At 39.7% G+C, this 15,279-nt stretch overlaps 1 protein-coding gene across 1 annotated transcript in view; it reads left to right on the forward strand.

The window, feature by feature from the left end:
- Window positions 1-14,058, forward strand: part of LOC140235081 (nicotinamidase-like) — a 33,246-nt gene extending 19,188 nt beyond the window's left edge. The window contains exons 4-8 of the mRNA XM_072315119.1: window positions 3,578-3,684; window positions 4,918-5,032; window positions 11,163-11,291; window positions 12,065-12,376; window positions 13,456-14,058. Coding sequence (XP_072171220.1) covers window positions 3,578-3,684; window positions 4,918-5,032; window positions 11,163-11,291; window positions 12,065-12,376; window positions 13,456-13,695 — 903 coding nt within the window. The 3' untranslated portion in view covers window positions 13,696-14,058. The remainder of the gene's footprint in view (window positions 1-3,577; window positions 3,685-4,917; window positions 5,033-11,162; window positions 11,292-12,064; window positions 12,377-13,455) is intronic.
- Window positions 14,059-15,279: the final 1,221 nt, after the last annotated feature.

A 15,279-nucleotide genomic window follows, 5' to 3' on the forward strand; every position in this document is an offset into this window, starting at 1 on the left:
GTTAGCCATGAGCAGCTGGTTCATGGAAGGGGGTTACTAATGTGTTGGCACAAGAATTCAGTGCCTACTTTCAGCTACATGTATACGCTCGCCATTTTTTTTTTTTTTTTTTTTTGGGGGGGGGGGGGGAGAACTCTGATCGACCCAAACCATCCATGCAGGAATGGATGATTTTTTTTTTCCAATGATCAGGATGACTGCATCTTCTATTATTTCTTTGTGACATGATTGTTTTTTCCTGCTGAAGCATCATGTCATGACGAGGGGTGTCAAACCATTACTTTCACAAAACGACTAACACAAAATTATGACACAGTACACAACTCATTTCAACCAATTCAATCTTGGAAGCAGTGTGTAACTGCAACAAGACTCATTTTCTTCGTCATGTTCTCTTGTGGTTGTCATAGCCATGGTAACAACTGGCAAAATATTGAGAAGTTTAAGTTTAGTTTTGCCAGTGTGACTGCAAACTTCCTGCGAAACTTCCCACTCAAACTAGGGATATTCCCCACCCCCGCAAAACTTCTCGAACTTATGCCAGTGTGAATGCTAGAAACTGAAACTTTGCAAAGTTTGTCAGGTGATCAGTCCACCACCTGTTTTCTGGCTGTGCCTCTGAAGCACGCGGCCGTTGTGATGTACAGGTGTTCACTGTTTCGTCACAATCACTATAGCCATCAGACTGCACACTCTTTCTTCTTCCTTGCGCACGTGCACCAGTGAGCCAAGCTTCTCGATCCAAAGATCGATAAGCTTGGCTGCCAGTGTGAACGGATAACAAAAGATCACGAAGACTTCGCGATCTTAAACTTCTCAGTCTTTTGCCAGTGTGACCACGGCTACTGCAATGTGTGACATGACTCAAAAGGTTCAACATTTGATTTGGGATGCAGACAATGTGAACAGCTTTGGTCCTGGAATTATGAATGCAAAATAACACTCCTTCAAAAGTATTGTACAGCTACAGGTTGTATGATACCTGTCAATATTGAATATAAATGTGACAGCATCTTATCTGTGTTTGCATCCAGGCAGAATACCAAATGCAGTTATACTGCGGTAGATCTCCTATTATCATCAACAAAGTTTGCCTGTTATCATGTCATGTTTACTATTTTCATTCATTTGATTGTTCATGAAAATGGACAAAAATTAAAGTTCAAGTTGCTGAGAAACAAACATGGTTTTGTTTTGTTTGACTGTATGCTTGTTATCTTGTCATATTTACCACTTCCTTTTTATCATTCATGAAAGTGGACAGAAATTAGGGTTGAAGTCACTGAGAAATGAACAGAGTTTTGTTTTGTCTGTTTGTTTGTTTTTTATTTGCTGTGCAACAAAGCACTCCCAAATATGTGAGAGTAATTCCAATCAGTTGATATACAAATTGTACAGTATCGTGCTGAAGTGTCCTACACTAATATTCATGCTGGTCTCCATCAAAATTTGCTTCTATTTCCGGTCTTCATAATATGTGTCATCACGACTGTGCGCTGTAACTTTTTAAATTGATGGTTCCGTAACTGCGCGATATGGGCAATGTTTTGCCGACTCTACTCCACTCGCTATATTTCTGGATATTGGCAGTATGCTAAACCTCGTGGGGAGAATATTTCCTCGATGGTTTAATGGCAGTTTTAATACTAGGGATGCGTAGCTTTTATGGGTCAGTTTGTCCACTGAATGCAATTAGATTTGCAGTATAAGTTCATTACAAATAAATTGATGTGAAGCATAGCATCATCAGCCATGAAAACAAACACGGGAGTAATTAGGCTCTGGGCTTCAAAAGGTGGCCCCTGGACTTGGCGGTTGCCATGGCGTCAACAGTCACGCCTGTTTGGCTTGCATTATCATGGACACCTTCCCCCCTGACGTTCAGGGACGTCCACCGCACGCACCTATCGTCAGCGTGTCCTTTAATTTATGTCACATCTGGCGATTAATTTGAGAAAAAGGATCCATGTCTATAGATGCAGTCTGATGCTCATGAACATACGGACGTAGTGTGGCTAACCAGTTCATGTTGGGGACATTACTTGATTGGTATCATGGTACTTACAAAATGACATTTTTATTCATCCGTCTGACAGTATATGATGCACATTTTGTCATTTCCTGTAATTGCCATTACAAAAAAGATTAAATGACCTTCAGCAAGCAATTTTGCAATATTAATTTACCTACCGCTGGTATAACAGATACCAATGATCATAAGGTATTTTGTTTCTTGCAGTAGCAGTAATACAAAACACATATTAGCCATTTTTGCTGCAAAAATTTGATTTTATTTGTAACAAAACTATACTGAGTCTCATTAAGGCTGCAATCCATGGCGTTTTAGACTGTTCGTCCTCTTGAATGCCTCTGTGAATTTTTGATATGTTGTGTGAACATCTACGTGTGGTTATACTTGTTTGGGACTCCCAAAAGAAACTTTGCCCTTTATACAGTACGGGTGTACTTTGTTTGTGATGATTGGCACAAATGTCTTGAAACTAATACCGCATTCACACTGGTCATTAGATTTAAGCCGTGACTGATGCGAGGCGGTGTTCCGCACCAGTCTAGCATCAGTCGAGGCTTAGATTGTGTGCAGCGTATCGGTAAATCCTACGTGTTCGCATTGAAGTGGATTAAAACCGCACGAAACCACATGTGAGGGCAGCATTAAAGCTGATCGTTCTGCTGTTTATTTACATTGCATGTGTATAAATGCACAGCTGTAAATGCTATTATTTTACCTCATTGACTTTTCTTAAACTATAATTTAACTTTAAATCTCATAAAATAAATGTCCGTATGTAATGATTATAAGTATAAATAATATCAATTGAAATATAAAAGATATTCAAATATTTTTTTCAAATTAAAAACTCTGCTTTGTTTTTAAATTGGCAATTTTTGCGATTCAACCTCTCTGAACTTTTTTTTTGGTACCTCTTGTGCGCCTCTGGTGTGGACGCATTCACAGTGTCAGCCGTCTGGTTTCAGCTCCGCACTTGGTCCTCAGTCAAGCCTAGTCGGCGGGAGGATTAGTTCTAGACTGTGTTGATGCGGTACGCAACCACACCGCCTCTAATTAAGACGGTGTTTGAGTCTTCACATTGACATGGGTGCCGCACAAGTCGCGGACAAGTCGAGCACTCACTGCGGAATGGCATGGCCAATGTGGATGCAGTATTAACTGTCAATAAAGAGAAAGTAACGTAGTCCCTATTGCGTCACATGGCCTGCCTGGTGGACTGAGGCACATTGCTACACGCGAATAGGATTGCTAATCTACAACTAGGTCAAGTTTAAATGGATTACGGAACCAAATGCTGATGAAAATCTTAGCTAGTTAAGCTGAGTGCCAGGGCACATGTATGCATGTATTGGGTTTAACAAGTGTCAGAGCCAATAGAATTCCAAGCTTCTTCACCAGTTAACTGACCAAGCATGAGACCAAAGCCAGACCAGAACCGGGTCAAAGCTGGGTCAGAGCCAGGCTAAGATCCAACCCAGGAAGAGTCAAACATGTTGAACAGGTAGTCAGATTTCACAAGGTTTATCCTCTTCCTTTTGACCCCAGATCCTTGCCCCAAAGTCAGCCTTCATCGTGGTGGATGTGCAGCATGACTTCATCGATGGATCTCTAGCTGTCAACGAGGGCGAGACGATTGTACCCATCATTAACAAGTAAGAATGAAGCGTACGTGTCAGGAGCAAAAAATTCTAAATTTCATTTGTAATAATTTCATGGAAAGAGGCCATTACAGCAAGAGATCAAAGTAAAATCCCACTTTACATTTCAAATTGACTTAAACTGATAAGATTTAAATGATTATAGTTCAATCAAGTATTCAACTGAGTGGTAGAAGTGCCATCTGAGTTAAAGAAGAAAAAAGTTGAATTTACAGATTCTTATTTGTTCCCTAAATAGTGATGTTGGTCATGATCAATCATGCAAATTGAATGAGGTATTGGCAGCATTGTGCTACAACTCTCCTTTTGAAAAAACTAACAACAACAACAAAACCAGCAATAAGCTACTAAATGAGTACTAATTGGGGTGATAGTTGAGAAACTAAAAGCCCTTCCCTCTTGAAAATTATCAGCTCTGTGCTGTAACTACTCTAGAATTTGTTGCCAAGGATACAAGGATACAAGGATTCTCCACTTTAATGGCTTGTCTTTGAATTCATGATCACATTTTCATAGTATGACATATTCTGTCAGAAATATAAAGTAGATATTATATGACATGAAGTCATGGATTTAGAATGTTTTCTGTACAATAGAAATTTGTTTTTTGTGTGACTATCTCCCATGCAATACTCCAAAACAGTTTGGTCACATCCCATAAAGGTTCGGCTCTGTGGAGCATGATAGCAAACTGTCAATCAGTGTCATTTACAGTTGAAGTGAGCAAGAAACTCAGTGAATACATAGATGAGATCTACAACTGTTGTTTATGCCTTTTTAATACTACCTTTTCAATGTAATACCTTTTCATCATACTCATGTACACATTTGATTGGCATCCTCACATTGTGCATTGAGATGTACGTAGTTGTGAGAGTTTCAATCTGTATGTATTTTGCTGTTATTTTGCCATTTTTGTTAAGAATCATGAAAATAGTACAATGGTTTGATCACATCTCATGCACATTTCACTAGCATTATTGACAATGTGCATGATTATTTCAAGTTTTTTTTTTCTACAAGTAAGAGTTGCAGCCTGTGTATGCTTAGCAATTGTTTTCTAATCCAAGTTTTGTCTAGAATCATTAAATAATATAGTTTGATCATGTGTCATGCACATTTCACTTTTATCATGATGATGACGTGCAAGATTATATAATTGGACCTTCTTTCTCCCAGCAGGAGTTACACCCTATGTGTATTCGTTGTTTTTCGAATTTTCTTTAGAATCATCGAAGCAGTGCCGTTCAGTCAGGTTATGTACACGTTTGACTGGCATCCAGACGACCACATATCGTTCTTCAGAAACCTAGGGCTAAGGGAGCTCAGTCCGTCATCTCCAGTAAGTCCAACTTGTGATAGCAGTATGGGGAAATATATGTTCTGTGTTGATATGAGCTCAGGCCTACAGCTGAAGTTATTAAAAGTTGGAGTGTATTTGTGAGAAATCAGCAGAAAAACAAAAACAAAAACAGGAAGTCGTACTGCAGCTCTACTCTGGATTTTATTTCATAGTTATGTGAAAGAGGACACCGTAATGCAATATATATTTGAAGGCAAACTGTAGCTAGCAAAATACCTATGAGATCAACATTTTTAAACCGCCTGATCCAGGAAGTAGAATATGTAAAAACTACGGGAGGAAATGAAGTCCGAGGGGGAGAATAATCGCAAGGCTACAAGAAAAGTTGTTTTTAGATGTTCCAGTGTAATGTTTAGAAGCCACCAGAAAAAATGACAACAAACAAACAAACAACAACAACAACAGCGATATAGTATCTTTGCTTACTTTAACATGACACAAAACAAAATACAATATATTTGTCGGTGAACTGTAGCTGGCAATATATTCTTGAGATCAAAAGATGAAAATCTTATTCTTTTTTATAATAGGTACAGTACTTTCATGATGAGAGATATAAATCAGTAAATAATTTATTCGATGGCATCAGAGCATTGAACTAAATCCAAGCACACAAGTTCTCCATCCCCTCTTTGGACTATAGAACTATTTTCTGAGAAGCTGCACCCCCCCCCCCCATAGTAAACAAAAACTACTACTTTATGTGTGTAGTCACCCCTCAAAATATGCAAAATGTCAACTGGAGCCTTACAGTGAACAATATATTTGATTACGATTCTGTTACTTTGTTCCACTCGAAATAACATTGGCTCACCAAAAGACATACCAGCATTTGCTTGTACAGTGACATTGCGTTTACCAATGCCTGAAGGAAATTATCATAAGCGCACTGAGATGCGTGCATAAAATGAATCAATTTGATATGGCAGCTCTCCGTGCTAAAAGTGCAAATGTGATTTCCTGACCCCACTGATTGCCTGTTGTTAAGAAGGCAGGTATTTTATGAGTGTCCCAATAAAAACAATTTGGCTCATTGGATTTGATGTGACCTCAGTTGATTATGTCATGTTATGCAATCAACACTGTATGATGCTCTTCCTGCATGGCATGTGTAAAGTAGAGCTTGGACCCCGTTTACAGTGCGGGGCTGGGCCGAGCCACGCTTTTAATTCAAACCTTTCAATATTTTGTCGTAGTCGCGCTCTGCTTGTAAACAAATGCAATTTGGTATAGTATGGTTTTCAGACCCTTTGCCAACTGGATTCCGTGGGGACAAAGTCGCCGTTCAGGCAAAGGCCTTTGCCGAAGGAAAAATCCTTTGCAGGACAAAACCACCTTAAACTATACTAGTTTTCGACGTTGAGGGGGTTAATATCCTGAATAGTGAAATAGTACGAGTAGAAGGTTTGGAAGCCAGACTAAAATTGGCCGCACATTTGGCCCAGTTTGCGTTTACACTGAGAAAAGGCTGGGCTCGGCCGCGGCCGACATCCAGAGTGTGGCCAAATGCGCGGCCAATTTTGGCCCCGCATTTGGCCTTTTGCGTGTTTACACTGAAATGAAGGCGGGCTCGGCCACGGCCGAGCCACGGCCGAGCCTCGCACTGTAAACGGGGTCTTAGAAGGAATAGAACTATGAGAAGCAGTGGCACAGCTCATTGGAGCTCAAAGCCATCTGCTGGCATTGAAAATCTAGAGGAAGGAAACATAGTGCACTCAGAGAGTTTTAAAATTCATCAAAATTCCCAGATCACTACCAAAATTTAGTCATTTGTTCCATGTGTTGTTATCAACTTTTTCTCCAAGTTTCATCCAAATCTGTTCACAATTTTTGAGTTATTTTGTACACAGACAGACAGACGAACAAACAAATCAGACATTCCAACAGCGACTAAAACATAACCTCCTTCCTTGGCGGGGGTAATGAATAGCAAGCTGCTACCATTGTGGACTAAATGAAAGAAACAAAGGTGTCTATGTATACAACAAGGCAGCTTACCTATGTGCAGATTGTGGATGAACGGTTGCCAATTTACAGATCATGGTACTTGTCACTTGTAGATAAGGCACTTCTCACTGCATAGAATAAAGAATATGCAATATGTTAGTAATTAAAGAAAATAGAAAATGAAAAGTAGTGTGCATCACATATAAAATCATCAAGGGTATCCTAATCAAGTGATCATTGAGAGTGTACACGTGACCAATCATTTCTTTTATCTAAAACATAATTGTGCTTATGACCGGTCATTGATAAAGTTTAATGACCGGTTGTTCGCACGTTCACATTGGGATGGTGATGGGGCGGGATTTCATTGCTTTTGTTTTGTTTTGTTGTGTTATTGCTAGTGATGAGGGTTATTTATCAAATGACAAGGATCTGCTTCATCATTTTATAGAGCAAGTAAATGCACATCATTATGTTGGGGCATTAGTGTAATTATCCATGCTTGGTACCCTCGAAACTCTCAAAACACCCTTGGCTATCGCCTTGGGTGTGCTAAACTGTTCCAAAAGTACCTTGTGTAGGTAATTCTTACTAATGCCCTCACTGATGTGTATTACTTCTATACTGATATGGAATATTGTTATGCATCATGGGCTACAAGGTAGCAGATGACTTAAAAGGGCATTTTACCGGTTTTTTATTTTTTTATATGTTGTTCTTTTAATTCTAAAAGACCCAGCGGTGCAAACAGAATCAAAATTTCATAACGATTAAGTCCGTAATTTAATGTTAAAAATGGAACTTTTTAGGTGAGAATTATGCTAATGAGCTGACGAGCCCGGATGTTATGATGTCACAGGTGCTCTCACTATTACTGATTACAAGTGCTCGCATTAATTCGTATCGAGTAGCAGACGACACTTAGGCCTAATTTAGCTAGCAGGCGGCGCTTGTGTACTGTTCTATCCATGTAGATATCTCAAATTTCACTAAACCAAATCGCACCAAAATTACAGGATATACTTCATAGCATATTTCAAAGTATTCTCTTATATTTGAACGAAATAAGTAATCGAGAAGTATCAATATTGACTTCGACTTTCAAGTCGTCACTCAAAAAAAACTCACTCATCGCGAGAGATCTTGGCGAACGCAAGATGCACAATCTAGAACTGAAGTTAGCCGACTAGTACTGTGCGAACGGGGAATTTACGCGAGAACTAAACTCAAAAGTGTAATGATTTTTGCGACTTGTGTGATATAGGAACTACATTTTTCATTCATTTTACCACAAATAATTTGTAAATTTATTTATTGCCCCCGATTACTTGAAAAGATTTGTCTCATGACATTTAATGGCTAACTTCAGTCTGTGCGTGCGCAGCAGGTAGGTAGGGCCTGGCTGCAATCACTTGTGTTAGTCGTAGAGCAGATTATTTTTAGCGACGCCGACAGGAAAGTCGACATCTACACTTACGCTTCCCGACATGTGATTTGTTTCCAATTAACCTGAGCTGTTGGATATGAATCATAAAGTATTTCCTGTGAGTTTGGTGCCATTTGGCAAGGTGAATTTTGAAATATCTACATGGATACGGAAGTACGCTGCTAGCACTATACCTAAACCAGCGCTGGGATCGCGAAGCGGCGACACTGTGTTAAAATCTACGTGGTCACGCCACTCTTCCGAGATATTGGTCCTAGTACGTAGGCCTACTGAAACAAACTGTTAGATCTAACATTAGTCCTTGGTGTAAATAACACCACTATGAGATTTATCTCGACTACAAAGCATCGGAAATCCATAAAGCAGATACCTTACCTGAAAAATCCAGCACAGGAACAACAGTGCCTGCAGGACAAGGGTCCAGATCTAGATCTGGAGTCTGGACTTTCGTCTGGACTTTCTTCAAGTTCTGGCAGCAGGGGTATGTAACGTTACGCTGTGCCTTATTAGCGCTGTGCACATAGGGCCTACAGCTGCAATGTCGACGGTGAGTGAGTGTAGGGCCTACTCATCAAAACTTGGACTGCCACGTAGAACCTACTCCTTGACTGCTCAGTAGTCCTAGTCCTAGTTCTAGTATTTCAGAGTCTATGTGTAGGTCCTACTGGGTACCGTTTTCATCTCACTAAATGTAAATCGTGTGTGCCGTTGAAGAGAGTCTATCTACATTTGGATTTAGATTCACTCAGCCCTCATCTACGTTAGATAGTTTGAACTGGCGAACCATCGCTCAATCATGCGATGATCACCAATGCGTAACGTTACAATTGTACTTACACACAGTCTTCTATGGGCAGCACGTTCGTATAACGATGCCAATTTCATTTTGCATATCTGGAATTTCCCCACAAGTTTTATCTAAATAAAAAGCTGTTGAAGAGATTGCTTTTAAAGATTAATAGATATTGTTTAACATGTTTATTATAGCTCCATATTGCAATTATACTAGATAACAGCTTTTGCAGTACTTCGTGTGAGATTTCATCAGTAAATTGGCATTATGTAGTTCGTCTTGCTAATGTCGGAGTTGTACACCAAGAGCACCTGTGACGTAGGCCAAATTGTGTGGATCGTTCCATGGCTTGCTCGTTTTCATTTTTTTCAAAAAATCATTACAGGGTTATCCTGGGTTTTACAATCCTCTCTTTCCAGTAGTAGGCATCAAAAAATGTAGATTAGAATTATCAGACAATTAGAAAATGTCAGTACAGTTTTCTTTTAAAGGTGCATGGTCCCCTTGTTTTAGTCAAATGCGTACGCGGGCGCACGGTGCAAGTTTCCTATAGAGACCTATGCTATCGACTCCTCTTTGGCGCTTACACTGTGGCCCACTTCCCCGAGTCCTAAGAAGTCCGATCCACTGTAGTCAGTGGTCCGATCACAGTTCGGCTCATGATTCGGCTGACAGGATGACAGCTTTAGCAAACTTCTTTTGTGATATCATAATACGAAGCACATATGTACGCACCCTGGCATTACTACAGACTGCGTGATGCGCAGAGAAGACAATGAAGTCAATGTTAACCAGCAACACCTACGCGCTTTATTCTTGATGACAGCTCAACTTCGGCAATATTCGTATTAATGCTAACGGTGATCGGCAGTATCATCAACAGCGCCCTCTACACTACCGGGACTATGCACCTTTAAGTCTTGTCAGTCCTGTCTTAATGGGTGATCCAAAAATCCGAAAATGTAGAGACTGTACTTAAACAAACCTTCAGAGAAAAAAAAAAAAAAAAAACATCTTTTTTTATTTTGGGATTAACAAACCCAACAGAATAACGGACCTTATTTCATTTTGGGATGAACAAACCTTCAAAATAACAAACCTTCGAACTGTAAACTACTAAACACTTTGTTCCACAAGATTATCCAGTTTGGGCATGGGGGTAAATCACCAAAAATAGATGTGAGGTAGATAAGGAATTCTTACCGATAAGGAGCTCTTATTGCTCGTTTCATGGCCGTATTGGATCAATCCCAATTCAACCTGGTCTGTGGTAGTACCTTTTAATGTCCACCTCCAGATTGTAATCAGTGCCGAAAGTGTGACAGAAAAGTATGTGTTTATGTCAATAGAGGCATATTGACAAAACTGTCTCTGTGGGCTAAAAGCAAGTAGGTAAGGAAGTGAAAATATGTTTAAAACTGCCAAAAACAGCTGTGTTGAAATGTATCTTGTGAGGAAAATTCTGTAATGAATGTGATAGTTTCATGGCATCTTTTTTTTTTTTTTTTCTGTGTAAGTCTTTGAGTGTTGGTTCACATTTAGGAACTTAAATGAAGTTGTGCCCATTAAAGCATCCAAAAGTTACTCTAACAAAGCTTTGAATGTGTCTCATGAATAGTGTCTTTTACCTGTTTTGATTATGGCATTGCAGCCAGTTTGCTATTCTTTCACAGAATATTGCAGTAAACAAAGAATATTAATCACATGCATTATGTCAACTTTTTCCTCCAATTATTCTCTCTCCTTCACTCCCTTAAAGATTCTCAGAGATACTTTGTTTTCATATTTCATGGAAAAATCTGCATGGCTTCATATGGTACGATTACATCAAATATTGACCCAAGTTAGTGACCGGAGTTCTGTATTTTGGGATTTTTTAATTAATTTTTTTTTTTTTTTTACTGTCTTTACTCATGTGACAGCTCAAAAAAGAAGAGGCGAAGGTGTTTGACACCGTCATCTTTATTGGGCCCCCAAAGACTGAACAGACATTGTGGCCTGCTCATTGTGTGCAGAACTCACCCGGGGCCAGATTACACAATGATCTGAAGGTAATGTTCGTCAGACTTCCGTGCCTTTTCTATCAGCTGGCACGGCAGTTGGTTATCACAAATGTTTCATCCCAGAGCTGAGATCTTTTACTGGTCGTCAGTAAAAAGTGAGAGGGGTCATGGGATAATGAGATGCAGCCAGTATCTTGTGAAACCTCTCGAGACAAGATATTGTTAGCAAGTCTCGATGAGGTGTTTTGTGGAGCGACAGTGCCTAGTTTGTGGTGTGGCAATGCATAGATTTGTGGTGTGAAGAGACAGCATGCATGGGCCACAGATCTTATTCAACACTTGTTACCACACTCCATGTAAACTCCACTGACTGTTGAGAAAACTTGTCCCAACTTTGCAATCTACCAATTTCACTAAGGTCTACCAAACTTATTACATGGGCCTTGGCAAAGTTGATGGAGGTGCATAAGACAGGGAAGGAGGGAATGTAGTCTTTTCTTGGTCTTCATAGGGAATCAGTCTGTGTTTTACCAGTTGGTTGATTTGTATTTGGATTGTGCAATTTGTTATCAATATACACGTAAAAGCAAACCTAGTGTGGACTCATATTCATGGTAGAATTCAAGAGATGGAATTACTATACACAATGTACTTCAGCTTGCCTCGGATATCATTTCTCTTTGTGACCAATTAGCATGACACGTCTTATGGGATTTTTTTGCAACTTCTTCTTACAATATGTACTTTCAAGACACCTAAGTGTCATGGAAAGTAGGTGTGTATTAATTTGAAGACACACTTTTTGTACACATTGTTGACAGATTGCAGAAAACCACACAAACATCTTCAAAGGCACCAATCCCAATATCGACAGCTATTCGGCATTCTTTGACAACAACCGACTGTCTCAGACCTCCCTCACGCAAGAGCTGTGCTCACGGCGCATCACCGACGTCTACGTGTGCGGCCTGGCCTACGACGTGTGCGTGAGGCATTCAGCAATCGATGCGACGCAGCTGGGTTTTCGAACGTTCGTGATAGAGGACGCCACCAAGGGACTCACGCCTGAAAGTTGCGAAAAAGCCAAGAAGGACATGCAGGACTCAGGCTGTTTGTTTATACCCTCTTCCAAAGTAAGTATGTCAGTTATTAGACAAGTTTAGTAATAGCTGCGTCATTCTCTAACTTTGATTGGCATTAAAGCGTTATGAATGTCAATATGCACTAGATTTGTTAGGCATGTTTGTTTTAAAATTCACTGAGATACACATCTGTAATGTAATGATTATTCATGTATCTGTATAAGTGGTGCTTGCTAGCACAGCCATCCAACAACAAGCCTAGTATTTAGCAATATAGATACACGCATTTCCCATAGACACTTGCCTGAGTATACTCGGGACTCGTCCTCAACGGGTTAATGCATTCAATGTGAAAAAAAATGTAAACTGAAGGGCCATTGTAGTTGCCTGGTCTACGTAGGTTAATTCTTTCTTTGAACAGGAATTCCACAAATTGTAATGTTGGGCAAGGCTATGCGTCATCGCTTGGAAAATGACTGAAGTCTCTTAACCAACTGAGAAAAAAAAAAATTGTCAAAATGTGCACATGAGCTAATAACAAACCAGCTTATTGTAGGAGTATGAAAAGAATTGGGGTTTATTCCACCATCACACTCTGTCGATATCTTCACTATCATTCTTCATTTTTCTTGCTCTTCATGAGCAGTCAAGCATGGTCTCATCATGTGCCTGTTTTGTGTGCTAATGCTCATGCAAACATCAAAGTAATTTCTCCTTAGTGTTCCCCCTAAAGGGAAATACCACTTTTTGTCAGAAGGGAAGTCATATTGACACTAAAGCATTTTACCAGTGATTTGTGTGCGAATGTTTCACAGACTTCACAGAGGGCAATGTGCTTTGCCCTAGAAAAAGACAATGAATATCCTGCTTGTGAGAGAGTTGAGGGGGGAAAAAAATTATCTCCTTTTTCCAAACAGCAAATTAAAATGCATTGAAGGGTTCAGCTGCCCCCGTACATCCGTACATCCTTGTAAGTTAAAGGTTCCTTGTACCTGTCACCAATTGGTATTAACCGCATCATGTCTCCATGATAATGAATGCATCTGCAGCAGCCGTCAGCAAATTTTTCAAAGCTTTCAGATGGCGCCTTGAGAGGAGAGCTATAATGGCGTCATGATTAAATGCTGCAGGTCAATGGCATGGTAACAGCCTCCACGAGACTACCCGTCATGGCGCTGAAGGCAGCGAGTAACGTGGCCGAGGCGAGGAGAAAAGCGAAGGAGAAACTGGCGGCAGGCGTGGAGGAGGAGGACGACACGCATGGCAACCAGGCTCGACCGTCGGATTCGTTGTTTCCGGCAGCTCATCTCAAGGAGCCGGCCCTGCCGGTCAATGGCTTCGACAGCAATGTCAGTCTCCTGGATTTTTGATCGGCACCAGATCAGACTCGCCTGGAGTGTTGGATTGGTGCCAGAGATCCATTGTTAGAGGATTTCAAGCTAATACAGAGACCCCGCCTTCCCCTTGTAATTGCAATCGTTGAAGAACGCTGCGGAAGGTTGCCAAAATCAGTTCATGCCTGTCTTAGCCTCAGATTTTTTTTTTCCAGCAGGTAAAAATAAACATTGTTTGATTAATATGAGGCCAGTGATTTTTTTTGAAGTATTCCTTATCTCATGAAATCTCCACTGCTTTGATCGTGCTTTTTATTTTATTTCGTGCTCTAATCATCAAGTATTATGCACCTATTCAGCTTTCTTCCGCGTCCAACTGGACATAAATTGTGATCATTGTCTACATTTTCTACTGTATCATTCAGTGAAATACAAATTTGCTATTGTATGTGTTTGCCTTGTGTGTCTTAAGCTTTAAGCCTGTTACAAAGGGCTTTGAGAGCAAATATTAATGTGCATTTTAATTTAAATATAATCAGTACTTTGAAATGAAGCGCCGCTTATATGTGTATATACATACAAGATGATGATGATGTCCATGTTGGATACTATTGATTTATATTGTTACTGGAAACATTTTGACCAATTACAATAATATATTATATATATGAACTCTATGAAGCTAGTAAATCTCATTTAGACTCTCATAAAAGCGTAACATCATACAACATAGTCAAGGTATTATGGAGAAATATTTGTATTTGCATGTATGTGCCTGAATAAGTCAGATCAGGCTAATCATTTTGCAATATTTTAAAAGAGGAGATTTTGAAATTTAAACTGTATACACTATATATTTCGCGAGTCTAAATTTTCGCGAATCGGGAATTCCTGACAATTTCGTGAGTAGTTAAATTCATGATTGTGGAGTCCTGTACTGAATGGAAAAGTGTATACGCGTACGTCACATCCACATCGGGATCAGAGTCAATATTTTCGTGTGTCTTTAATTTCGCAAATGGCACCTGACTTGCGAAATTTGCGAAATATTTGGTGTATACAGTAAAGAAAAGTGGCACACACACTTTTGTGGAATGAATTCTTGGGTACTTCTGTTGCATAGTTTCAACATGATTCCATTAATGAAAGACAAGATGAATGAAAGATGGATTGGATCACACTCCGCGCCACACTCCCTAACATGCAACACTCATAGCAATAGCTAATCAGCCCTCTGGGATTTCTGCGTGTTGCCATGGAAATTGCTGTATTTGTTCATTTACTGTGACAAAAGTCCTGTATAAAGTGGGGCCTGACATGAATATGACATGGCAGCATTATTGAACAGGATAAAATGATGACGAGTATGGATGTTTCATATTCTGCCAGGAAAAAGTGGTATCCAGGGTCTAACTCGGCAATGATATATTGTAAGGCAGTTTTTATATTCTAAAAAATGACAAGACTGTACCGAGTCAGTGTCCCATATGATAGCAATCAACATCAAAGAATCCACTGAACTGCTACATTTTTTTAAAATGCTTTTTGTAATTATCAAATGCAACTTATCATGCTAGTCGCTGTGACTACATGTGTATATATTGTACTTGCGTGCTGTGT

This window comes from Diadema setosum, chromosome 11 (genome assembly GCF_964275005.1).
Source record: "Diadema setosum chromosome 11, eeDiaSeto1, whole genome shotgun sequence".
Taxonomy (NCBI): domain Eukaryota; kingdom Metazoa; phylum Echinodermata; class Echinoidea; order Diadematoida; family Diadematidae; genus Diadema; species Diadema setosum.